General features: G+C 39.2%; 1 protein-coding gene across 1 annotated transcript in view; it reads right to left on the reverse strand.

Annotated features, from left to right (window-relative positions):
- Window positions 1-26,976, reverse strand: part of LOC109920160 (inositol 1,4,5-triphosphate receptor associated 2-like) — a 95,945-nt gene that overhangs the window by 63,248 nt on the left and 5,721 nt on the right. Inside the window, exons 2-9 of the mRNA XM_048607345.1 lie at window positions 25,264-25,301; window positions 21,593-21,894; window positions 18,644-18,760; window positions 16,982-17,162; window positions 14,137-14,192; window positions 8,858-8,918; window positions 6,498-6,551; window positions 969-1,214 (exon numbers count right to left, since the gene is read on the reverse strand). Coding sequence (XP_048463302.1) covers window positions 969-1,214; window positions 6,498-6,551; window positions 8,858-8,918; window positions 14,137-14,192; window positions 16,982-17,162; window positions 18,644-18,760; window positions 21,593-21,878 — 1,001 coding nt within the window. The 5' untranslated portion in view covers window positions 21,879-21,894; window positions 25,264-25,301. The remainder of the gene's footprint in view (window positions 1-968; window positions 1,215-6,497; window positions 6,552-8,857; window positions 8,919-14,136; window positions 14,193-16,981; window positions 17,163-18,643; window positions 18,761-21,592; window positions 21,895-25,263; window positions 25,302-26,976) is intronic.

A 26,976-nucleotide genomic window follows, 5' to 3' on the forward strand; every position in this document is an offset into this window, starting at 1 on the left:
CTGAAACGTCAGCTTTCCTGCTTCTCTGATGCTGCTTGGCCTGCTGTGTTCATCCAGCTCCACACCTAGTTATCTCAGATTTTCCAGCATCAGCAGTTCTTACTATCTCATGATCGTGTCTTTTCTCCTTTAAGCTACTGATGAACCTGTTCTGTTCTGTTTTACCTTTCAGTTAGTGTCAGCTGTGGTTCACTGGGAGGTACTCTTGTGCCTAAGTCAGAAAGTCACAAATTCAAGCCACATTCCACAGGTTAGAGTCTGGTATCGAGGCTGATAATCCTGTGCACCACACTGTTGATGTCGTTTGGTTGAGACATTAAACTGAGTTCCATCCACACACTCAGACATTGTGCGGCATTGTTGATTTTATTTAATATGATTTATTATTGTCATGTGTACCAAGTTGCAGTGAAAAATGTCTTACATCGTACTATACAAGTGCATTTGGGTAGCAGAACAGAGTGCAGGATACAGTGTAACAGCCACCAAGAAGGTGCGGAGAGAGATCGACATTAACATTTGAAAGGTCCTTTTAAAAGTATGGTAACAGTGAGGAAGAAACTGTTCTTGAATCTATTTGTACATGTATTCAAACTTTTATGTCTTCTGCCCTACAGAATAGGGTAGTAGAGAGTATAACCGGGGTGGGAGAGGTCTTTGATTATGTTGGTTACTTTCCCGAGGCAGTGGTAAGTATAGATGGAGTCAATGGATGGTTTGGGTCATGAATTGGTCTGTGTTCACAATGTTTTGAGGAGCAGGGAAATTCCCTCTACTGTCCTACCCATAACTATCCCTCAGTCATCATCACCAAAACAGAATAATAGATAATTTTCACATTGATGCATATGGCGCTTACTATGCATAAATTGGTTGCAGTTTTCCTCATGTCACAGCAGTGATTACACTTCAAAAATATTTCATTGGCTGTAAAGTGCTTTGAGATGTCCTAACATTGCAATATGTACTAAAGAAATGCAAGATCTTCCTTTCTTACTTCCAACCTAATACAGATCCATTTTAATTTCAGAATGAAAACATTTTCCTTGATGTACCTCATCAATTGGCCCTTTAACTTTGAGAGTTCCTTTGTTAGTTGCAAGTTTGTCTCATCTGATAACTCCATGGCCTTCTGGAGACTGGCGTTTTGCTCTCGTAACTTCTGATTTGCATATTTCAGATCGGCAACATCACTGATTAATTCATTGTTTTCTCTTCAAAAAAAAGCAGAGAAACACATATACAATTAAAGCACCATTGAGTGACTTGAGGTGGTACTCAACATAACTTGGAGAAATTGTTCAATTCAAGCTTATAAAACACTGATTACATTCCAGCTAGATTAACCAGAGAAGATTTACTTGAATGGCATCAGGGATGAGTAACTTCAGTTACGTGAAGAGAATGGAAGACTTGCAATTATTTGCTTTAGACCAGAGAAGGTTAGGAGCAGATTTGATAAAGGTAATAAAAGTCACAAATGGAAGAAATAAGGAGAAAATATTTCCACTGGTCGAAGAATCAATTAACAGGGCACATATTTGGAATCATAGACAGAAGAATCTAAGGCAACATGAGATAAGCTCTTTTTGCACAGCAAGTTATGATGATCTGGAGCACACCAACTAAAAAGGTGGTGAAAGCAAACTCAATTGTAACTTCCAAAAGGGAATTAGATAAAATTGAGAAACTGAAACATACGCAGGGATATGGAAACAGCAGGGTAGCAGTACTAATTGAACAGGTCTTTTTAAAAAACTAGCACAGGCAAGATTGCCCAAATGGCCACCTTCAGTGTGGTTTGAAGTAATGCATTCCAGATCTCAAAAACTCATTTCATCAATAAATTTCTTCTCATTTTCCTCCTGATTCTTTGGGCAGTCACTAATTTAGCAATTAAACACGTGTCCTCTGGTCACTGGCCTGGCTGCCACTGGAAACAGTGGCGTGGATTTTCCGATGATCAGACAATTGTTTCTGTAGTGTAGATGGAAATCAACTGCAAGTTGAGACCCTGCAGAATCCCAAAGTCATAGAAGTTATAAAAATCCTACAGTTTGGAAAGTGGCCATTTGGCTCACTGAGTCTGCATCAACCTTCCAAAGAGCTTATCACCCTACCCCCATAACCCCACTTTTACCATAGCCAATCCATCAAACCTACCCATCTTTGGACAGTGGGAGGAAACCCAAGCAGACATGGGGAAAACATGAAAACTCCACATAAGCAGTTACCCAAGGCTAGAATCGAACCTGGGTTACTGGCACTGTGAGGCAGCTGTGCTAACCATTGAGCCACCATACCATCAAAAGATTTCAAGGCAATTGCCTAGGATATTGAAGATTCTGATGGGTGTTTACGATGCATCTGGAACACTTTGAAAAAATCCATTTAAATTCTGAGGATTTCATTACAGTTAATTGTTACCTAGGAATAGTTAGGAGATTAAGAACCTAACTTAGCTTCAAGTTAACAATTAAACCTGCCCGTTACCTCACTGTGCACCCCTCCGAATATACCTCCCCCAGACTGCTTATACATTCCAGACTCTGAAACAATATTTCCCCACCCCCACCATCCACACAAACTCCCAACATTCTTCTGCCACCACCAGACTTAACATTCCAGCCAGCACTGGACTTATCATGACTCCAGCTGCTGAAACTAATAATTCTCTCTCCCCCAGGACCTGAGATTTGCCTCCTCCAGGGATCCAAAATCCTTCTCTTCCTGGAGTCAGCAACCCCTGATACCAGAGACACCCCTATCTCGCCAGCCTGACATTCTCACAATTAGACCTGACATGCGTCTACCTCCACAATCAGACCCGTTATCCATTTCACTCCCTGGGACTTGACACTCATCCCTTCCTTGGAATCAATACCAACACCTATTCCTTCTAATCCCCAATGCCCAACAATCCCACCCCACTAGACACAACATGCACACCCTCCACTACCAGTTTTAACAACCACTTCTTCCCAGGACCTGACAAAACTCCTCCCCACTCCCCTATTTCCATCTGGGACCCAACACCCCCTTTGCTCCTTCCACTGAACTTGACACGTCTTCCAACCTTGGCGAACACCCTTCCCCAGACCTGACATCCCCAGTACATCCCAACCTACTCTACATATTCCATAGCTTATCTACCACCCTATCCACCTTGCACTGTGGCACTCTACCACCTGGCACCCTACTGTACACTTGCCTTTACATACTTTCCCTTTCACTGTAGCTATCAAAGTGGCAGTCTGTGCTGCTGCACATTTACGTCACAGAATGTGGCAACTACTGCCATGAAAAAGGGAGCATGGTTTGACTTGCCCCAACTATTCTACACTGGGAGAGGCCTATTGGACATGAGATATGCTCCACATTTCTGAAGAAGCCATGATCAGAATCTCCTGCTAGAAATGCAGAGCTCTGGCTTAACAGAAAACAGCAGGGATGGTCTAGCATCTGAAAGTGATTACTTCTCCTCAGAAAATCCACCCAGTTTTTCCCTTATACTGCCTTGAAGTCTTGCATAATTTTGAATTCTTCCACTGAATATCCTTCAACCTTTTCTGCTTTAAGCACAATAAGCTCATTCTCTCTGATTTCTCCAGTTATTTGAAATCCATCATCTCTGATAGCATATTGTATAATTTCACATACAGCAGTGGTTATTTTACAGCGCTGATTGTTCTACTGGAAAAGTAATTTAGAGAACATGAATTCTATGCTAGTTTGAGAATGTTAATTCAGTTTATAAAAATCTGGAAACAGAAAGCTAGCATCAGTAAAACAGATCCTGAAGTTGTTGAATTGTTTTAAAACATAACAACTTCATCAATGTCTTTTTCAAATGGAAATCTTCCATCCACACCTATTCTGGGTTTATATGTGAGCCCAGTGTCACACTAACCTGGTCAACTCAGAGCTGGTTGTTTAAGTGTCAGATGAGTCACTCAATTGTACCATTATACATAAGAACATAAGAAATAAGAGCAGGCGTAGCCTATTCAGCCCTTTGAGCATGTTCCATTATTACACATGGACAATGAGGGACATGAAGTCGACTGGGACAACACATCCATAATCACACAAGCCAAACAGAGACATGCCAGGGAATTCCTGGAGGCCTGATATTCCAACTGAAACTCCATCAACAAACACAGTGAATTAGGCCCTGCGTACAAACCACTGAGAATCGGAACCGGAAGTAATACCAACCACCCCAGCAAACCAAGGCACATAAATAACAAGCGGGACAGAATGCCGACGCTTCACCGAAGGCGCACTGACGATGTTACCCAAGCAGGGTGATGAAACGTTTGCAACCAAACCCGCCGGCTTGGCAAGCAAGTCTACAACTTCATTATTCAATCTTCTCTGGGATTGATCTGATCGTAGACTGAAATACAATTTCCTACCTGTTCCATTCATAACCCTAGACTCCCTTACAGATTAAAAATCTGACTAACTCAGCTTTGAATATATTCAATGGCCCAGCCAACACTACTCTGTGGAATGGAGGACTCCATATATCTGTGAAAATAAATTCGTCTTGATTTCCTCCTTAAACAGAGACCCTTTATTCTGAAATTGCCCCCTCATTCTAGATTTGTCCACAAAGGGGACATCCTCTCAGCATTAACCCTGTTAATAAGATAACCTTTCACTCGTCCAAACTCCAATGAATACAGACCCAATTTCTTCTCATAAGCCAAGGCCTCCAACGAGGAGTTAACTTGGTGAACCTTCTCTGAACTGCCTCCAATGAAAGCATAACTCTCCTCAAATGAGGTGACCAAAAGAAGATGCTGTATTTTGCGTGCAGTCTCATCAGTACCCTGACAATTGTAAATATAAAGTCGCTATTTTTATACTCCTTCCTCCATCAATAAGGTTAACATTCCATCTGCCACCCTAATTACCTGCTGTATCTGCATGCTAACGTTTTTGTGATTCATGTATGAGGAAACCAAGATCTCTGTGTGTGCAGCATACTCCAGTTTCTCTCCATCTTCACTATTCTTCCTACCAAAGTGGAGAACCACACTATACTCCATTTGCCAAATTTTTGCCCACTTGCTTAACCTGTTAACATCCCTTTGCACACTTCATGTGTAATCCTCAGTAATTCTGACTCTGCTTGATTGTTTCATGATTTACTGAAACTCCTGCTATCATTTCCTTAACTTTTCCATTGATAGACACTAGGCTAACTAGCCTTTAGTCTTCTGTTTCAGTCTCTTTTGAATAGGGCATTACCTTTGCAGGTTTCCAATTCAATTAGACCTTTCCAGGGCCAAAGGAATTTTGGAAGATTCCACCAAGGTATCCATTTTCTCTGTGGTCACTTCTTTTAAGACTCTAACCTGGTAACCAGATTTGTCAGTCTTTATCTCAATTCATTATCCTTGTATTTTTTTCTCTCACGATTGAGATTATTTAAAGTTCCACCATGCCGATAGCCTTTAATATTCTGCTATTCTTGAAATGTTATTGTATCTTCCACTATTTCCACAAAGTACTTGCTCAAAGTCTTTCCCACTTCCTTTTTTCCCCATTATTAATTCACCAGTCTCACCTTCTAATGAACCAATATTTACTTTAGCTACTCACTTCTTTTTAATAAACTTGCAGAAGCTCTTGTCTGTTTTTATGTTTCTTGCTTGTTTGTTCTCATATTCTAATTTCTCTCTCATTATTATTTTCAGTCATTTGCTGGATACTGAAATTTTCTTAGTCTTCTGGTGTAGCACTAGTATTGTTTCTTTAACAATTTTAACACCATAATTAAATCTTTGACAGGTTAATTAAGGAAGTTAAGAAGAGGGCTGGACTTCTCAAAAAAACGGAATAAACAATAAATGCTAACCTTCTCAGTAAGCAATCGATACAAATTAAATTGAGGATTCATTTTTTTCTTAGCATGAGTCTGTGTTTTTCTTACAATGCACATGAATCTGACCTGAAAATAAAACTACAGGAGATTTTCATAGAAGTATTTTAGAAAATCATGGTATTGGCATCAGATAGTCTGAAACACACGAATGTAATACACATTAAAAAATCAGACAATTTGGAGTGTTGTCTGGTTCCTTGAATTACACATTGCATCATAGTCAGACAAGGCAAAGTATTAACCAGCAAATGTATCATATTCAAATGCTGTGTGGCAGTGAAGTCAGAACAATGACTGCCTGACCTCTTCCCAGTATCATCACTGCAAAGAATTAGCAACCTTGACAGGACATAGGTCTCAAGTAAAGGCATTCAGAATCTATACTCTGAAGACCTGGAAAACACAACTATCCCTCCCCTGGAAGGTCAAGTAGCTTCCATCTTCCCAGCCAGGCTCAAATGCCCAAACATGGGAATCTTCTCCATTACCATGGGCAAGAGAGGTAGGTATTCCAAATTCACCCAAGACCTCCGTGCAAGGTGCATCCCATGCTGCATCTGATACAGCTGAGCTGATCTCAAAGATCTATCTACTTTCTCACCTGCTGGAAAAGGATCTTATTCTCTTGGTAAACGTGTGGTCACTTTGAAAGTATCTGCAAAAACAGTACAAATGATCCCTGAGTAAGTAGGATAGAAAATGAAAACATGTTAATTTGAGAACCATGAGATAATAATGTTATAAACAGGAAGGTGTGTCGATTAGAATACATTCCAGGACAATCTTAAAGATGATGTAAATCTTGACTGGTTTTTCTAGAGTGAATTATGAAAGATTATTTCCAGTAGCAGGAGGGTCAGTAACCTGAGAAGACAGACTTGAGATAATTGATAAAAATGCCAGTGGGGGATGAGGATTGTTTTTAATATATCATCTGGAATGTGCTGCCTGAAAAGATAATGGAAGTAGATTTAATAGTAACTCCTAGAAGTGAACCAGTTAACTACTTGAAGGTGAAAAATTTGCAGAGTTATGGAGAAAATGCTGGGGATGTGGAACCAATTAGGCAATTCTTTGAAAGGCCCAGCACAGGCATGTTAGATTGAATGGTCTTCTTAAAATCATACGAATGTAAGACATAGGGGCAGAAGTAGGCCATTCAGCCCATTAAGTCTGCTCCACCATTCATTAAGATCATGGCTGATCTGATAATCCTCAGCTCCACTTTCCAGTGCTACTTCCTGTTCTGAACCAGAATTGAGAAATATCATCAATTTTACTTCTGGTGTCCATTCTTCTCTCACCCTCATCTGGTCCATCTTGACTCTTCTCTTCACTTGCTTGGTATTATAGTTTTCTCAACTGAGGGTTCTCCCATTGTGGCTGACAGGCCCTTCAACCGTGTCTGAACACACCTGCACTTCTGCCCTCACCACTTTCCCTCACTCTCAGATCAATGATGAGTTTTCCCTTATCCTCAATTTCCACTCCACTAGTTTCCACATTCAAAGATTCATCCTCTGCCGTTTCCACCATCTCCACCAAAATACCGGCAACAATGACAATTTCTTCTCCACACCACTGTTGGCATTTTGTGGGGTTAGTCCCCTCCATCATACCCTGATCCACTCCTCATCTTTCCTAAAGGTTCCTCACTCCCCCATGGTATGTTCCCATGCAATCACAGAAGGTGTAACACTTGCCCATTCACCTCCTGTCTCTTCGCTGTCTAAGGAAAGTGAAAGTGCTCTACTTGTACGTCTTTCAATCCAATGTGTTGCATTCACTCTTTTACTTTGTCAAGACCAAAAGCAGACTCTGCTTTGCAGAATATCTCTGTTTTGTCCATAAGAATGACACTGATCTTCCAGTTGCTTGACAATTCAGTAAACTACTTTGCTCCCATGCTAACATTTCTGTCCTTGGTCTGCTACAATGTTCTAATGAAACCCAGCAAAAGCTGGAGGAACAAAACCTTACTTTCCACATAGACACTTTACAGTCTCTGGCAGTTAAAATTGATTTGAACAAGTTCAGTGAACAAGCTCTGTTCTGCTATTTTTCTTACATCCCCCCTGTCCTGAGCTGTGACTCGTTGATTTTGCTCTCACGAAAGCGAATCCATTTTCTCTTTTTCATGCCTTCAGTTACATCTAGTTTACATTGCTATCTCTCCTTAATATTGTCACTCCCTTTGATTTTCCTTTTCCCTCAGAGGCCTGTGCGACTTTGGTACTCTCCACCCCAGAAGTCAACGCAGTAAGGATCATTGAATATTTTAAATGTGGAGGGAATACGATTCTTGTTAAGCAATGGAATCAAATGTTATCAGGCAGCAGTGTGCAATCGAAGCACAAACAGGTCAATCATGATCTTATTGAATAGGAGAGTCGATTTGAGGGGCCAAATTAGTCTACTTCTACTCAGAGGTAGAATATTAAAATATGGTGAAGGGGTGATGCACTAATTAAGGGACTACTTCCAATTGCTCCTACTCTCCCAGCTCCTTGTACTTGTCCAATGCGTTTTTGAAAATTATTATTAAATTTGATTTTGCCATCCTTTCCCTTCATCATTTTAAGAACCTTAATTATATGCCCCTCAAATTCCATCCTTCTCCAGTGAGAAAAAGAATACTAGTTTCTCCATACAAACTAAAAGCCTTCAAGGCCAGTTATCAATATCCTAGATGTAGCCTAGGATATTCTTAACTGGTTTTGAAGGCTTTTGACTGTTACCTAGGATATCTGAATCCCCCTAATGTTAAGGCTATATCAAGATGGCTACCATCTCCAGAAGAGAAATTACAAAGCTTTTTTACCAACTTACAGCAAACACATGACTAAAATAACATAGCATTCTTAACCACTTCAAACAAAATACCAGATTTGTGGAGACAGTTTGTAAAAGTATTTTTCCTGATTTTACTCCAAAATCATTTTGGTTTGGCTAGGTACATACATTTTAGAGCTGCCCATCTCTTCCTCCAATGTTCCGACCATCACACAAGAAGTTTCCTCTCCTGTTAAGATAAACAGTTATAAAAATTCTGAGAAGTTCTGAATTGTAAACTTCAAATTAGTTGACACAAATTAAATGCCTCTTGAAACTTGTCCTGAAACATTCTGATAATGACAGTACATGATTCACTGAAATTAAACCCTTCAAATGGAAATTGGCCAATGGAACCAAGTAAATTCCACAATATAAGACCTGGCAACTCAGTTTCTTGCGTGTGTTGTCTGTGGCCGAGGATAGCAAAACAATCCATTTAATTTACTGTCATAATGCTTTATATTTTGGTTCCATATAAAACTGTGCTGGAGACTGAATTTATTCTTCATGGAAAGATTTACTTTCACTGATGTAAACAAATCTTCTAAAGTGGTAGGTGAAGTTGATAAGGCTGTATAAAATCACACATATATGGCTGAACCTTAGAAGGTGATGAATCTGTGGAATTCTTTACCACAGAGAACTGTCGATGGAGCGTCGAAGGTTGTGATAGCCAGATTTCAAATCATTAAGGAAATAAAGGGCTACAGGAATAAGCCAGGAAAGTAGGGTTGAGGATTATCAGATCAGCGATGATTTCATTTGAATGGCAGAGCAGACTCGATGGGCTGAATGGCATATTTCTGCTCCTATATGTTATGGTCCTTTAGGCTAAGACTGAATTGCGTCACTTTTTGTGTTAAGTTACTTGCCACGAAGCCTAATGAGTCCTCTTGTGATATCTCACCAAACTTGTGTCATTAATCACTTAACACAGCTACATCACAATCATGGATGACAAGGTGTAGAGCTGGATGAACACAGCAGGCCAAGCAGCATCAGAGGAGCAGGAAAGCTGACATTTTGGGCCTAGACCCTTCTTCAGAAATCATTGCAATCATGACTGATTTCTATCCATCTTACTACTTGCCATTCCTACAACAACTAGCCACTCGGCAAATATACGCCAAAAGACTGGCATTCATTCATTAATTCATTCCTTTTGACTGTGCCATCTTTGAAAGGCTGCTGTGTGCATCAGCAAGTGTTTATAATCTAGCATTGCCCTTCAGAGGCAGCATAATGGCACAACAGTCCCAAAGCTAGGCTGCCCATCGCATAGCTCCCTTGCACATACGTCCCCATTTTCTCAGCTCAGTCACTATTTAACAATCAAGCCACAAACTTTTTCTGGCCTTAGCTATGTCCCATCTGAACATCCTGTAAGTCTTTGCCACACTGTAACCAATACCCACAATATACCCACATCTTATCAGTAGTACTGGTTGGAGATTTTAATTTCCCCTGTCTTGACCAGGCCACCCAGAGTGTAAAAGGCCCGGACAGGGTAGAATTTGTAAATTGTGTCCAAGAAAGTTTTCTAAATCAATATGTAGAGGGCCCTACTCGGGAGGGTGCAACACTGGACCTCCTCTCAGGAAACAAGGTCAGGCAAGTGACTGAAGTGTCAGTTGGAGAGCTCTTTGGGTCCAGTGATCATAACTCTCTTAGTTTTAACATAGTAATGGACAAAAATAGGTTAAGGTGCTAAATGGGAGCAGGCCCAATTTTGAGGCCATTAGGCAGGATTTAGCAGAGGTTGATTGGGTGAGTGTGTTTTAAAGAAAAGGAACAGCTGGAAAATGGGAGGCTTTTAAAAGTGTGATATCAAGAGTCCAGGGATAGTGTGTCCCTGTTAGGGCGAAGGGAAAAACTGATAGGTTTAGGGATCCCTGGCTGATGAAGGATATTGAGGTTCTGGTCAGGAAAGAGAAGGCATACATTGGGTTTAAGCTATCGGGCTCAAGTGAATCTCAAGATGACTATAAAAAGTGTAGGAGCACACTTAAGAGGGAAATCGGCAGAGCAAAAAGAGGGTATGAGATGGATCTGGTGGATAAGGTTAAAGATAATCCCAAGCTACATTAAGAGGTGGCTAGGGAGAGAATAGGTCCCCTTAAAGATCAGCATGGCTGTCTATGTGTGGAGACACAGGAGATGGGGTAGATTTTTAATGAATCTTTCTTCTCAGTGTTTACTGAGGAGAAAATCATGGATGCTCCGGAAATAAGAGAAATAAGTGGGGATGTTTTAGAATGCATACAGATTACCAGAGAGGAGGTGTTTGCAGCCTTAAAGCGCATTAAGGTGGATAAATCCCCTGGGCCTGATCAAGTCCATCCTCAGACATTGTGGGGGGCTAGAGAAGAAATTGCAGAGGCCCTTGCAGAGATCTTTGCTTCATCTTTAGCCACTGATGAAGTTCCAGAAGACCGGAGTGTGGCTAATGTTGTTCCATTGTTTAAGAAAGGCTGCAAAGACAAGCCAGGGAACTACAGGCTAGTGAGCCTGACAACAGTGGTAGGCAAGTGGTAGGCAGTGGAGGGACAAGATCAACCAACATTTGGATAGTCTGATTAGGGATAGTCAGTATGGGGTTTGTGCATGGGAAGTCATGTCTGACAAATCTTTTAGTTTTTCGAAGAGGTAACCAAGAGGATGGATGAGGGTAGGGCAGTTGATGTTATCTATATGGACTTTAGTAAGACCTTTGACAAGGTCCCGCACGGCAAGCTGGCCATGAAGGTTAAGTCGCATGGGATCCGGGAAGAGCTAGCTAATTGGATTCAAAATTGGCTCGATGGTAAGAAGCAGAATGTGATGGTTAAAGGTTATTTCTCAGACTGGAGGCCTGTGACTAGTAGTGTGCCACAGCGGTTGGTGCTGGGACCTTTGTTATTTGTTATTTACATAAATGATCTGGATGTGAATGTACAAGGCATGATTAGTAAGTTTGCAGATGATACAAAATTAGGAGGCATCATTGATAGCAAGGAAGGTTATCAAAAATTACAGAGGGATCTTGATCAAATGGGGAAGTGAACTGAGGATTAGCAAATGCAATTTAATACAAATAAGTATGAGGTGTTGAACTTTAGAAAGTCAAACTAAGATAGGACTTATACAGTAAATGGTAAGGTCCTAAGGAGTGTTGTGGAACAGAGGGACCTAGGATTACAAGTACATAGTTCATTGAAAGTGGCGTCACAGATACGGTGGTGAAGAAGGCATTTAGCATGCTAGCTTTCATCAATCGAGGTTTTGAGTATCAGATTGGGATGTTTTGTTACAGCTGTATAAGTCATTGGTGAAGCCGCACTTGGAGTATTGTGTAAAGTTTTGGTCACCCTGTTATAGGAAAGACATAGTTAAACTGGAAAGTGTGCAAAGAAGATTTACGAGAATGTTGCTAGGACTAGTAGGCCAGGATAGGACCTTTTTTCCTTGGAACGTAGGAGAATGAGGGGTGACCTTATTGAGATGTATAAAATCATGATGGGCATAGATAGGATGAATGCATACAGTCTTTCTCCCAGGAATGGGAAATTGAAAACTAGAGGGCGTAGGCATAAGGTGAGAGGGGAAAGATTTAAGAAGGACCTGAGTGGCAACTTCTTCACGCAGAGAGTGATGTGTGTATGAAATGGGCTGCCAGAGAAAGTGATTGAGGCAAGTACAATAGCAACATTTAAAAAACATTTGGATAGGTACATGGATAGGAAGAGTTTAGAGGGATATGGACCAAATGTGGGTAATTGAAACTAGCTAAGTGGGCACCATGGTCAGCATGGACCAGTTTATGCAGAAGGAGATAACAAGGTGTAGAGCTGGATGAACACAGCAGGCCAAGCAGCATCATAGGAGCAGGAAGGCTGACGTTTCGGGCCTAGACCCTTCATCAGGACCTGTTTCCATGCTGTATTACTTTATGACTCTACCTTGTTACTGTCCAAAAGGGGTGCAGCACATACAGGCAAGAAATAGACAAATAAAGACAAACATGAGCTTTTATTTACACAAATGCAAAACATATTGAGTTTTCCCAATTAACTTGGTTTCTCTGTGTACAATTATAATTTCTTTAAAAATCCATTCTAACACCTTCTCCATGGTATCAGGGTAGTTGGCCTACAGGGTGGAATCTTTTAGAACCTGAGTGATGTGGACTATGGTGAAGTGTGCTGCAGAATCAGGCAACAAGCGCAGCGAGACTGATCTCAGCATCCAGACCATCTTTATTCCATCCTTTAAGCTCTTCACAAGTGGTTTAGTGAGATTCTCACTAAACAGTGGCAAGATGCCAATTGATGGTGATAATTGCTTGTTAACCAGTTGCTAACAGCCCAACTTGTCTTACTAATGATCGATTCCCATCTTAACAAATTCGCCAAACAAGCTGGACATCTGGAAAAGTTGCTGAAGAAATCAGAGTGATCATGTGGCAGATTCAGCTGACCATTTGCTCTAAACAATCGCCATGTTTGAAACCCAGTATCAACATCTCAGGACACACTCTATAGGATGCTTCAGCACTTCAATGCTGACCGATGATCGACACCAGCAATGGTGTAACGCTGCAGCAAGGACACTGTGCACTCAGGGACACAAACCCAACTCATCTCTGGTCTAGATCTTCATTTGCTGTCAGGGCACTTGCACATTGAGTCTACCTCAATACTCAAAGCAACCCTGCCTTGCATTGTCTTCTTTTTGCACTTTTCCCCCTCAGACTGAAATAACAGGCACATTTTACTGCTGTCATACCATGCAGTTTATTGCTGGCACAATACCAGGAAGCTGTCATAGTTGTCAGCGATGGAATTTTTTTGTATAATCAAAAGTGAAGTCATTGTGTCTTAACTGCCCTCTAGAATGGGCAATAAATGCTACTTCTTTGAAAAAGTTTATTAACACCTGTCTCAGTATCTGCTTTGTATGGAACAAAAACAGAAGTTGCTGGAAAAGTTCAGCAGGTCTGGAAGCATCTGTGAAGAGGAAGTCAGAGTTAACGTTTTGGATCCAGTGACCCTTCCTCAGAACCTGATTCAGTACTCTTTGAGTACTGCACTGTGAAATATCAGCCTGGATTATACACATCAATCTCGACAGCAGAGCTTGAATCTAGTAATCCTGAGCTGACACTGGAAAAGTAGGTTTGGTGGGTGTGAGTGGTGATGTTCTTTAATGAGCTGCCTGTTGTAGTGAAACTTTCCAAACTCTACGAAGCCTTAAGGAGCAGAAAAATTCTTCTGACTTCTCGTATTTTTTCATCCAGTGAGACTGTACCCATGTGAATTGGTCTACCGTATTATTTTATTCTCAGCAATCTAGCTTAGAATCTCGCCATTCCTTCTTTAAATAAAAATTTCATATGAACACAGTGGCATCTGTAAAGTTTTACTTACCATCCATTGATTGAACAGAAGAATGTTCTCTCATATCTGCTTTATCATCAGATGGGCTGTAAAACAAGCATCAAAGACACTAAAAAGCATAAAGCACAACCAAACTACATAAAGGAGGAGCTGATAAACCTAGTGGGAAATTCAGAAGAAACTTTTTCACACAGAGAGTGGTGAGAATGTGGAACTCATCACCACGGAGAGTGGTTGAGCCAAATAGCATAGATGTACTTAGGGTGATTCTGGATAAGCATATGAGGAGGAAAAGAATAGGAGTATATTTTGATCCTAAGATAAAGACTCATCTGATGAAGAATCACTGAACTTGAAACATAACTATGCTTTCTTCCCACAGATGCTGCCATTTCTGCAGCAATTTCTGTTTTTCTTTCAAATCTCCAACATTCTCAGCTTTTTTTGTTTTCTTTTAGCGTATAATTAAATTGAATTTTGGAGCAGGCTTATGGGGTTGAATACCTTCCTCCTGTTCCTGAAGTTCATTGATTGTCAATAGGCTATTCAATCAAGAAAAGCTCATTATAAAATCAAGACATCCTCACCAATATTTAAACAAGAACAAAAACCCTACCAGAATTTTCTGTCCACAGGAAGTGAGATGATCTTAACTACCAGCCTCAAGACAGGTCAGTTACTGCTGCAGAAACCAGAGTTGGGTCTCAGAATCATTTAATTTTGTATGACACTGGTCCACGCTCAGCAGAATGTGTAGAATTCAATCCATTGGTAGAATTCACATATGGGATTGAATTGCAACAGTTCAATGAGAAAGTCCACAAACTTTCTGAGAGCAATGAGGTCCAAGCATTAATTATCAGCTTGTCAATATCTTCAAAGTCGCCAGCTCATATATAAATAATACTTTTCTTCATCATGATCAATAGATGGATACAAGGGAAGAGACCTACTTAGGAACTCAGGAACACAGGAATTAGGAGCAGGAGTTGGCAATTCAGCCCTTCAAACCCGCTCTGCCATTTAACATGATTATGGCTAATCTTATCCTGGTCTCAACTCCACTTTTCTGACTTCTCCCCAAAGCCTTTTGTCCCATTTTTCATCAGAAACATATCTTTCTTGAATCTGTTGATTTATTCTGCCTCTACTACACTCTGGGACAATGAGTTCCACAGATTCACAAATTAATTTCTCCTCATTGCAGTTTTGAACCAAACTCCTCTCACTCTGTATCTATGATCTCTTGTTTGAGACTGTCCCACAAGGAGGAACATCTACTCACACCCACCTTATCAATCCCCTTTCACATTTTATATACCTCAATCAGATCCCCCACCCCCATTCTTTTGAGCTCGAGCGAGTACAAGTTCAAGCTATTTAAACGCTCCTCGAACAATAGCCCTTTCATCCCTGGAATAAAACTAGTGAACCTCCTCTGAACTACCTCTAGTGCCACCACATCCTTCTTCAAGTAAGGAGAGCAAAACTGAACATAATATTCCAGGTCTGATCTCGCCAATGCCTTATATAATTGTAACAACACTTCTTTACTTTTATAATCCAGTCCTTTTGCAATAAATGCTGGGAATCCATTTGTCTTTCTTATTACAAAGAACAATCACCAACATAAACTAACTGGATTGAATGGCTTGTTTCTGTGCTTTTCTATGTAACTAGGCCTCAATATTATCATTGATATTCATGGTGGACACATGTGTAATCCATCCACATGACATTCTTCCTGTTTGGCTCATGAAATAGTTAATACATTAATTTTAAACTGGTTAACCACAACAACTTGCAGCTTTAACATAATTAAATGTCACAAAGGGCTTCACAGAAGAAATTACCAGACAAAATTTGAGATCAAGCCACGTAAGTAGATAGCAGGCAAATGATCAAAAGTTTAACCTCAAAGAGGTATGTTCAAGGAGGATGCTAATGGACAAGAGATTGAGAAGTGGTTTAGGGAAGGAATTCTAAAGTGTGGGGGGCCATCAGCTTAAGGCTGAGTCACCAATGGTGGAGCGATCAATTCATTTAGAAGGCCCCAATTGGAGAAGCACAGAGCTCTGTACGTGAAGTCACAAAAATACTTGCATTTACTTAGGTCCTTTTGCAATCTCTTGGTATCCAAAAGCATACCCCAGCCAATGAGGTGCTTCTGCGTGTAGTTTCTGCAGTGACTAGAGATTGTCAGATTGAAGATTTTGCACAACAGATACAGGGGTGATGATAGTGAGAACTTTTATTACACAGCACAGCAGTCATGACCTGGAACCGCTAACTATGAGAGTCATGGAAACAAAGATAATCGATAATTTCAAAATGGGGACTTGATGGAAATAAACTGGCAAGGTTACAGGACTACAACAAGGGAAGGGACTGTCTGAATTGCTTCACAGGTAACCAGTATGGACTCAAATGGTTGAATAGCCTCCTCAATGGCATAATAACACTATGGTTCCAATATAGGAAATACAGCAGAGAATTTTCACACAGAAAGCTCTGGCAAACATCAAAGTGTTTGTGGCTAGATGATCTGCATTTTAAATTATGTTTCTTGTGGGATAAATATTGGCCGGGACATTGAAGAGAACTGCCTTCCTCTTCTTCAGAATAATGCTAATGGATCTTTTATGTTTGTCTGAAAAATCAGATCAGAGTCATTGTACTGTTTCATTCGCAAGATGGAGGCTCCAATACTATATTGCTCCTTCCGTACTGCATTGGCAGCCTGAATGATGGATTTATGCCTGCAGAGTTGGTTTTGAATCTACAAATTCATGAATCAGTGATAACTCTGTTAACCTACCACACCACCAGTGGTTTCTATTTTAAACTATAAAGGATTCTTTTTTTTTCAGGTTACCCTTTCTGACAGCAAGTTGCAATCCATCTTTTCATTGTGGAATGGAATTGTTCACAGTCAACAGCAACATCCCTTTTGTCTGGATCAAGCATGTTGTACAATACATGTAGTCTGCCAAACTTGTAGCTTTGTCCCGTCATTTCCTGCAGATAACGAACGATCACTGATGTGGAAACCTTTCCTGTTGAACAAGATGAAAAGTCCTGCTTTCACAAAATATCCTACTATAGCTCAAAGAACAGTAAACCCTATATACACGAAGTGCCTCGTCCACTTGGAAGTACTATTCAAGAATTATACATATGAATCGCAAATTACAAGAAGCAGCACACATGAGTTATCAAGAAATATACTCATAAGAACATAAGACCTGTCAACGCTCGAGCTTGTAAACCAATTAGATATCTTAACTCCATTTACCTCATGCCTTGGTTCCATATTGCCATGTGCATAAAGAGGCGCTTCCTGATAGAAGCCTGATTTTAATTTTAATAATATGATGCCCCCTAGTTATCGTCTCCCCACTAGAGGAATTTATCAAGCCAACCAAATCCATTAATGGGTTTAAAATCATCATTTCCAAGATGGCTGTCTGGAAGAACGACTCAGCCTGTTCCACTCACCCATTCTCTGTCTCCTCATATAACTATCCAATTTCTTTTTGAATGTCACACTTGAATCTGTCTCCACCACTCTATCAGGTTGTTGTATTATTGCATAGATCTCAAAAAGGCACTGTACCTTTAAGATAACTGGATGACATCACAACATGTGATGCTTTAATATAAGAGGTGTCCATTTTACTCTGTACAGAAAGCAAGCAGATAGGCAGTCAGTTTGTTAATCTATTAATGAGCTAGTCCAATTTCATAGATATGAGGAAACTTTTACTCCTTAATAGAGTGGTTAGTAATCAGGGGGACATAGATTTAAGCTAAGGGGCAAGAGATTTAGAGGGGATTTGAGGAAATTTTTTTTTCACCCCAGAAGCCATTTGAAATCTACTGTCTGAAAGGGTGATAGAGGCAGGAATCCTCACAATACTTAAGAAGAATTTAGACGGACATTTGAAATGCCACAGTATACAAGGTTAGAGGCCAAGAACTAGCAAACAGGATTTAGTATGTAGTTGTTTAATGACAGGTGCAAAAACTGATGAGCTGAAGGGTCTCTTTCTGTGCTGTAATACTCTATAGATCTGAATTTCTTCACTTAGAAAGCTGCAAATATTTGGAATTCTCTATGCTGTGCTGATGAATATTGTTACGTCAGAGAGAAATAGGATTTTGGGCACCAAGGGAATCAAATGATTTTGGAATAGGCTAGAAAAGTGGATCTGACAGAGAAGATTGGCCGTGAATGTACTGAATGACACAGCAGGGTCAAGGGATATATCGCCTACTCTTGCGTCTATTGCTTGAATACTTATGATCTTACATTCTAAGAATATTGGTTCTATTCTCAGATTATAGGTTTTTTCTTAAAATGCCAAGAAGTCTTGATAGGTAAGCGGAGGAAGCCTGGTAGGAAAGAAGATATGGAGAAGACAGAAAGGTAAAACAGAACCAGTCATAGGGAGACAGATGGAGGGGAGAAAGAACATGACAAACATTTAACACAATTGCATTAAAAAGGAGATTTTATAACTTATAGATCATGTACCTGTGCCCTCTTTGTCACAAACTTTGAAGGTGAAGTTCAGCACATCCTCTTCAGAGCAAATATTTGCCTCTTCTTCACTTTCTACTCCTTTTTCTGAAGGTAGGGTTTCAATGTTGCCTGTTGGAAGTTTATCACAAGTTAAAAAATAAACAAGATGTCTGATTTGATGAATGTACTGCTTGCAAAACATTAAAGCAAGCTGCATCTCACTGCCCAGTAATGCTGTTCAAAATCATACCGTTGTGGGAGATCAGGAGATTAGGGGACTGGAGGTGTTGTGGCTATATTATTGCATTAAAAATAAAAAGACAGATGAAGAAAAACTACTAATGAACAAAAAGAGAACTTGAATTCAAATCCCATCATGGTTGGGAATTCTACTTAAAATCTGGGAATTAAAATCTTGCTTTGGTAAAAGTGACCACTTAAGATTTTGGATTGCTGTAAAAATACAACTGGTGCATAACTGTCCCTTTAGAGAATTTAACCTGCCATTCTTGACCAGTCTAGGTCTATATGTAACTCTAATCCCATATACACCAATGCAGTTGACTCTTAACTGCCCCTGACTCCACCCACAATGCCATCTGCCTCACTCCCAGTTCATAACATTCCATTACTTCTCCAACCTCCAAACACAAGAGAAAATCTAGGGTTGATGCTGTAGCAAATCCTTTGGCCCAATGACCTGAGACATTTACTTCATGGGGAATTCCAAATACAAACTCATATCCTGCCAACCAAGTCAGTGAGTAGCATTACATTTATTACAGTGGTGTAATCAAAGTTCAATGATGAACAAATTTGTTTTTCACTTATTTGCTGTTCAAACTTACACTTTATGTAATGAAGCGATAATGGAGGTTCCCAAACTGCAACATCATTTTGTTTTCTATTTTTAATTGATTGTTACTTTCAACAGGAAATTAGATGACTACTTGATAGAAAGAAATGGGGAAAGAACAAGAGATTGAGACTATAGATATACTGGGCTTCACAAGAGCCAGCTTAGATTTTATGCACTGAATGGCCTACTTCTGCACTGCACTATTTTACCACTCTATGGTTTTTCAACCAGTAAAAGCCAACTGCTCTATGAAACATACAATTTACATTTATATGGCTTATTTCAGAACGTCTTGTGGCATTTCAAAGTGCCATTGCTAGTTTGGTGATATAACAACCATGATAAAGACAAAGTCCTATTCACATTCTCATAATAACATTGTCACATCAAAGAGAGGAATGTTTCAAAAGAGCCCACCACTACCTCCACAGGAAAAGGCATTAAATGCTTACCTTGCCAGGGATTCACAGAACCTGACGAAGAACTAAGAATAAGCACTGAAATGAATCTTTGTTTAAAAAAGAAAATGCTCAAAATACTCAAGCAGAGAAACAGAATCAACATTTCAGCTGTAGGGAAGATTACAAACTTGAGACTAGAAATGGGTAGGTCTTCATCTCAGAAAAAGATTGACAGGCTGGGTCTTTTCTCTCTTGAAAGACAAAAGCTATAAAAGGTCTTTAAATTATGAAAGGTTTTGATAGACTAGATACAGATAGAATGTTTCCCCTTGTGGAGAATTGCGTAATTAGAGGCCATCAATTAACATAGACACCAAGAAATCCAAATGAGAACTCAAAGGAAACTCCTTCAACTAAACAGTGACAAGAATGCAGCATTTGTTCGCACAGGGACAGTTGAAATGTATGGTATAATGCAATAAAAAGAACAAACAAGTTTATTAGGGATCAGGAAATAGATATTTACAATTGTAGATGTAAATAAGAAAAGGGGAGAGGAGGAAAGTGGATCATAAATGTAGGCACAGTCAGATTGGGCTAAATAGCCTTTTTTTTGTTATACATTACCCTATTTTGCTTCTGGACCAATTAGTCTATTCTTGTTGGTGATAGTTGAAGAAAGATGTCTACAAAAACCTTATTCTTCAAATAGTGACATTGGAATGTCCCTGCCCTAATTTATGACTTTGTCATCACTAGATCTGATTATTCTAACACACTTCTGAAGATCTCCAAAACCTGATTCCATCCAAAGCTTTAGTGCCCATGTCTTAACTCACAGCAAGTCTATTTCCCTATCATCCCTGTGCTCTCTGACGTCATTGATGTAAGGCAGAAAAGTAAAATGGATGATTATCAAATCAGACAAGATCTCATCGAATGGCAGAGCAGACTTAATGAGTCAAATGTCTTACTTCTGCTCCTACATATTATGGTCTAACTGAGGAGGTGCCTGCCAGTGATGGAGCCATTAAAATCAGCTGCACAGAAGCCAGAATTGGAGGACTACAGAGATCTTGGAGCGTTATAGTGCTGGAAGAGGTCACATAGATAGTAAGGGACAAGGTAATGGGGGCACTTGGAGAGAAAAGTTGAGAATTTTAAAATCGAGGCTTTGATGGACTTTAATTCGCATGCATCTACTAATTAGTGATTTAAAATTGTTGCTATCTCAGTTATCAAATTACCAACTAGCAGAACTAATTTATTCTGATTAATTTTTAACTCTTTATTAGATCATCTTTTCATCTCCTTTGATCTAACTAAAGAAGACTCATTTTCTTTTTTCAGCACTGAAGTCTTACCTCTCTTTGATTACATTAGTCAATCTAGTCTGCATGCTTTCCATGTTTTTCCAGTATTCCAAAAGTTAGACAAAAGCTGAAAAGCTAACCAATGATTGCTACAAGTTTAACATTGCCTTGTCTTTTTCTATGATCCTATTTATACAACCTAGGATCTTAATGCTTTATTTCCACAGTTTTGTCAACTGATCATAAGAATACAAGAAATACACATGAGGAGGCCATAGAGCCTATCAAGTCTCTGACTGCTATTCAATATGAGCATAGCTGATCATCTATTTCAACTTCACTTTCACTTGATCCCATGGAATCAGCTAAGGGTGTTTGAGTGACTCACAGCCTTTATTGATGAAATCAATTCCTCTTCCTCCATAGACTTCACAAACTGCATCCTCTCCAGGTTTGTGTGTATTCACTAATGAGACACATTCAGTTGTGTTGGTGTCTTTGTTCACATCCACAGATGAGCAAACTGTTCCAGCTCCAGAGTCTAAACTTGTGGCAGAATTGAAGACTTGGGTATTTCTGTGTTCATTGCCAATTGCTTGGCTCCTCTGGAGAGATGGCAGATTGACACGGCAAGAGGAATATTGCATGCCATCAGACTTAACTTTGGAAGTCATTTTATTATCAGAAAACCTGCAGAAATGAATCAGGACAACAGGATAGTTACGCAAATGGCATTTCCAAACTGTTGCAAGTTTTCGTAGCAGCAGTGTGAGCCCAGAACTGTAACACTGTACAACAGGTCTAACTGGAAATGTATCAGTATTATCAATGCGACACCTACAAGCCCTCACCGGACGACCATAGAATTTAAATTGGATGTAGGGGCCATGGAAGGAGTGCAGCTCTGATTCCCCAGAATAATAGTGGGGTTGAAAGATTTAAACTATAAGGACAGGTTCAATAAACTGGGCTTGTATTCCCTTAAAGGAAGTAAGTTAATACATGATCTAAATTGAGGTGTTCAAGATTACAAGATTTGATAGGGTAGATTGAGATTTGATTTATTATTGTCAAATGTACCAAGATACAATGAAAAGTATTGTTTTGCATGCTAACCAGACAAATCAGACCTTACATAAGTAAATCAGAGTAATAGAACAGAATGCAGAATATTGTGTTACAGCTACAGAGAAGGTGCATAGAAAGATCAACTCTTGTAGAGAGGTCCATTCATAAGGCTGATGACAGCAGGGAAGAAGCTGTTTTTAAATCTGTAGGTATGTGTTTTCAAACTTTTGTATCGTATGCCCGATGGAAAAGGGTGGAAGAGAGTATAACCGGGATGAGAGGGGTCTTTGATTATGTTGGTTGTTTTGCCAAGGCAGTGGGAAGTGTAGACAGAGTCAATGCAAGGAGGCTGGTTTTCACGATGGACTGGGCTGCATTTACAACTCTGTAATTTCTTGTGGTCTTGAGCAGAGCAGTTGCCATACCAACAGGAACAGGAGAATGACATTTGACTCCTTGAACATGCTTCCCTATTCATAAGAGCATGGCTAGTCTTCCAACTCAACTTTCATGTCCAATACTCACATCTCTTGATTCCCCAGAGTCCAAAGATCTATCTATCTATCTATCAAAGCCATAGAAAAATTGAGATTTTTATTGTAAAGGACAATGGAACCAAAACTGGTGGATTGAGTTAAAGTACAAATCAGCTATTATATGATTAAATATTGGAGCAGACTAGAGAGATTGAATAACCTCACCCCATTTCTATGGTCCAGGTTGAGAAAGACTGGATTCAATGACATAGTCTGACCATTGAAAATATTTCACTAACCTTGGGCACTCTCACAAATAGGAATATGTCGAAACCCTGGAATAGGGTCAAAAGTAGCACACTAGATTAATACCTAACTCAAAAAGGTCCTCATTTTCCACAATACGTTTAGAGAATTGAGGCATGTTTCTTCAGAAGAACATAGAATCTGGGGAGATCTGATTGAGGTCTTTAAAATAATAGAATATGTACAAAAATACAAAATTGACAGGCAGGGGAAAAAAACTGGTCCATAGACCCTGTCCCACACTATGACCACCGCGTCATGACTTTATAATTCGTACCTTGCAGCATTGTAATCTCATGGAAGAGGCAAAGCAACAGATAAAATCCCAGTCCAAAATAAGGAGAAAGAAACTCAAACAAATTCCTTTGCAACCTGATCAACCAATTGAAATCCATTTTAACGGAACAAGTATTGACACTCATCTTGTATGTGATGGGTAGACTATTTGAGTTATTATTGTTAGAGAGAATCAGAAGACTGGCATTTGAGTAATGTAAATATTAAATTGGGTTAGATTATTACAAAATATTTACAACAAACAACCTGGAAGAGGTTGAAAAAGGATTTGCTAGAATTACACCAGAACTGAGAGGATATAGGAGGAAAGATTGAACAGGTTGGAGTTATTTTGTCTAGAAAAAAAAGGTTGGCAGGATCTGTTAAAGGTCTTTGAGGTTATGAAAGAGTTGAATTGGGTAGAGTTGTAAGGGAGACAAGAACTAGGGAGTATGTATACATCTAAGGCAGTCACTAATAAATCCAACAGATAATTCATGACAAGCCTTTTACAGAGTTCGTGGGACTCACTACCACATGGACGAATAGAGTGATAGTGAGAGATGAAGAGAGGTGGGAAGAAGCTTGTACGAAACATAAAAATCAACATGGACCAATTAGGCAGAATGATCTGTTTTTGTGCTTTCAGTATGTTGTAATGTACACACAATATATTCTCCTAAAATAAGAAATTGTTTTACCTGTTCACAGAAATAATTTGTTTAAGATACAGATAGGGAGAACTTCTACAAACACTATGGTACAATGCATAAATCACCCATCATGTGTATATATACCTACATGCAATGTATGTTTGGTCCTTATCCATGCCTTTGTTACTTGTAGACTTAACTATTTTAACGCAGCCTTGGCTGGCCTCCCGTATGCCCTCTCTGTAAACTTCAGATCATTTAAAACTCTTCTGCCCAACTTGCATCAAGTATAGTTCACCAGTTTTCTCTGTCCTGACTGATTTACACTGGTTACTGGTTAATCCATGCATCAAATTTAAAATATTCATCCTTGTTTTCAAATCCCTTAGTGACTTCACCCTTTCATGCGTCTATAATCTCCAACCCTACAATGGTCTGAAATCTCTGCACTTCTCTAATTTGGACTCTTGATCATCCTTAATATCAATTGTCCCACCTTCAGCTGCCAAGATCCTAAGCTCTGGAATTCCCTTAATAGATTGTTCTGCCTCTGTATCTCTCTCTCTCTTCCTTTAACACTTCCTAAAACCTTCCTCTTACTAAGCTTTTGGTCAGCTGCCCTGATATTGCCTTATGTGGTTTGGTGTCAAATTTTGTTTCATAACACTCTTGTTTTCTGAAGTGCCTTGAATATTTTATTGTTAAAAGTGTTACATAAATACAAATGCTTACCCACAAAAAAAATTACTGATATAGGGCTGTAGATACAACGTATGTACATCTAGAGTATACACCTATGTACACATTGTATCCTTAACAGCAATATACATGTGTGCCTGAACAACCACCTGGATATGCAAGATTACTCTGATAAAGGACCCACAATCTGCAACATTAACCTTGTCTTTTTATAAATGCTAATGCTGTACTTCGACTTTCCAGTATTTCATGCTCTGTATTTGAATGAATAATATAGCCATTATCATAAAATACTCAGATTACCTGGGATCCAAATATACTGGTGTACAAAATACAGATAGGTGAACAGAATCTGTTGGAAGATCTAAAGATTTCTGGAACAAAAACAGAAGTTGTTGGAAAAGCTCAGCAGGTCTGGCAGCATCTGTGAAGAAAAATCAGAGTTAACATTTCAGGTCCGGTGACCCTTCCTCACATCTTGGTTTTAAAGATTTCTGGAGTCTGGATTGGGAAATTACTGACAATAAACATTTATATTGAGAGAAGCAAAAACACAACAAGAAATATTAAGAGAATTTTACCTTTTACATACATTTCAGGCCATAAATGTCCAGTTCCTCTGTAAAAAAAAAAACTCCAGGCTTATGAAGGCAATATATTTATTCAAATTAAAACAGATTTGAGATTAATGAAATTTAGCACATTACAATTTCGACAATTTTCACACAAACCTTCCTACTCTGGAAGACATATCAAATATTGAAAGAAAATCACTAGAAATGAAGATTACACGATTGTCGGTGAATGCTGGTGTCGTATTGAATGAATCAAACCTTACTTCAAAACCAGCTGACAATGACAGCTCCAATCTTTTCTGTTCCAGCAAATCCATGTGTTAAAACTACCAAAATAAATAATGGTTTCAAACCATGGGAACAGGAAGAAACCATTCAGGCCCCCTTAATACTGCTCTGTCATTCAGTAAGATTATTGCTGATTTGTACCTTAAATCCACAACCCTTAACATCAACAAAATGTTATCAATTTCTGTTTTATATTTATCAATTGACCCCAAGCCTGAACAACATTTGGTGCAAAGAGTTCCAGATTTCCACTAAGTCTTTGTGTGAAAGTGCTTCCTGATCACTCCTGAATGGTTTAGCTCATTTAATTGTGTTCCATTGCTCTGAGTTCACACCTTCCTCGCCCCATTCATCAACTCCTTTAATCATATTAAGCACTTCAATTAATCTGCTATTTAATCGTCTGATGCAGATATTTCAGATGGTTTGTACGCTGGACGTGGTTACAGTTGAGAGAAGATGAAAGACTTCAAATATACTTTAATTTTAAATTTGATGCATTGTCAGGTTTGGAACTTTATTGGCCAGAGAGCACATGGATGATGATCTAGTAACTCCAATCTTGGTACTCCGATCTCTCTCCTAGCAGTTACATACAAATTATAGCTCAGAAACCGGTAATTTGGGCCTATATAAGAACATGGGTGAAGACAGATAAGAAAAGCATTGCAATAATTGTGGGTGACTTTAATCTTCAAAAAGTTTGAACAAATCAAATTGGCAAAGATAGTTTTAAGGATAAGTTCATAAAATCTATTTGGGAAAGTTTCTAAGAACTGTACTAGAACCAATCAGGAAATTGGCTATTTTAGTTCTGGCAATCTGTAATGAGACAGGATTAATTAATGATCTCACAGAAAAGGATGTTCCAGGGATGAGAGGTCATAACATATTTGAATTTCACATTTGGTTTGATGATGAGAAACGTGGTCTAGTGTCTTTAATTTAAATGAAGATAAATATAAAGGGATGAAGACAGAGTTGGCTAAAGTGGAAAATAGATTAAAAGGTGAGACAATGCATATGTAGTGACAGACATTTAAGGAGACCCTTTATAACTTGCATCACCCATATATTTCCATTGAGAAACAAGGAAGCTATGAGCAGGATAAACCATCTGTGGCTTAATGAGGAAAGTAAGGATGGTACGAATTGTAAGAAAACGCGTGCATTATTGTAAAGATTAGTGGTAGGCTGGAGGTTTGTGAAACTCTTAGATTTAACAAAGTATGAGTAATAAGTAATAAAGAAGGAGAACATAGATTGTATGAGTAAACTAGAAGGAAATATAAAAGTATAAAATCTAAAAATGTACAAAGGGAGTAACTAAAGTAAATATTGTTCTTTAGTGGATTTTTAAAATTCATTCATGGGATGTAGGTGTCGCTGGCTGGCCAGCATTTATTGCCTGTTCCTAGTTTCCCTTGAGAA

The sequence above is a fragment of the Rhincodon typus genome, chromosome 17 (genome assembly GCF_021869965.1).
Source record: "Rhincodon typus isolate 14 chromosome 17, sRhiTyp1.1, whole genome shotgun sequence".
NCBI lineage: Eukaryota > Metazoa > Chordata > Chondrichthyes > Orectolobiformes > Rhincodontidae > Rhincodon > Rhincodon typus.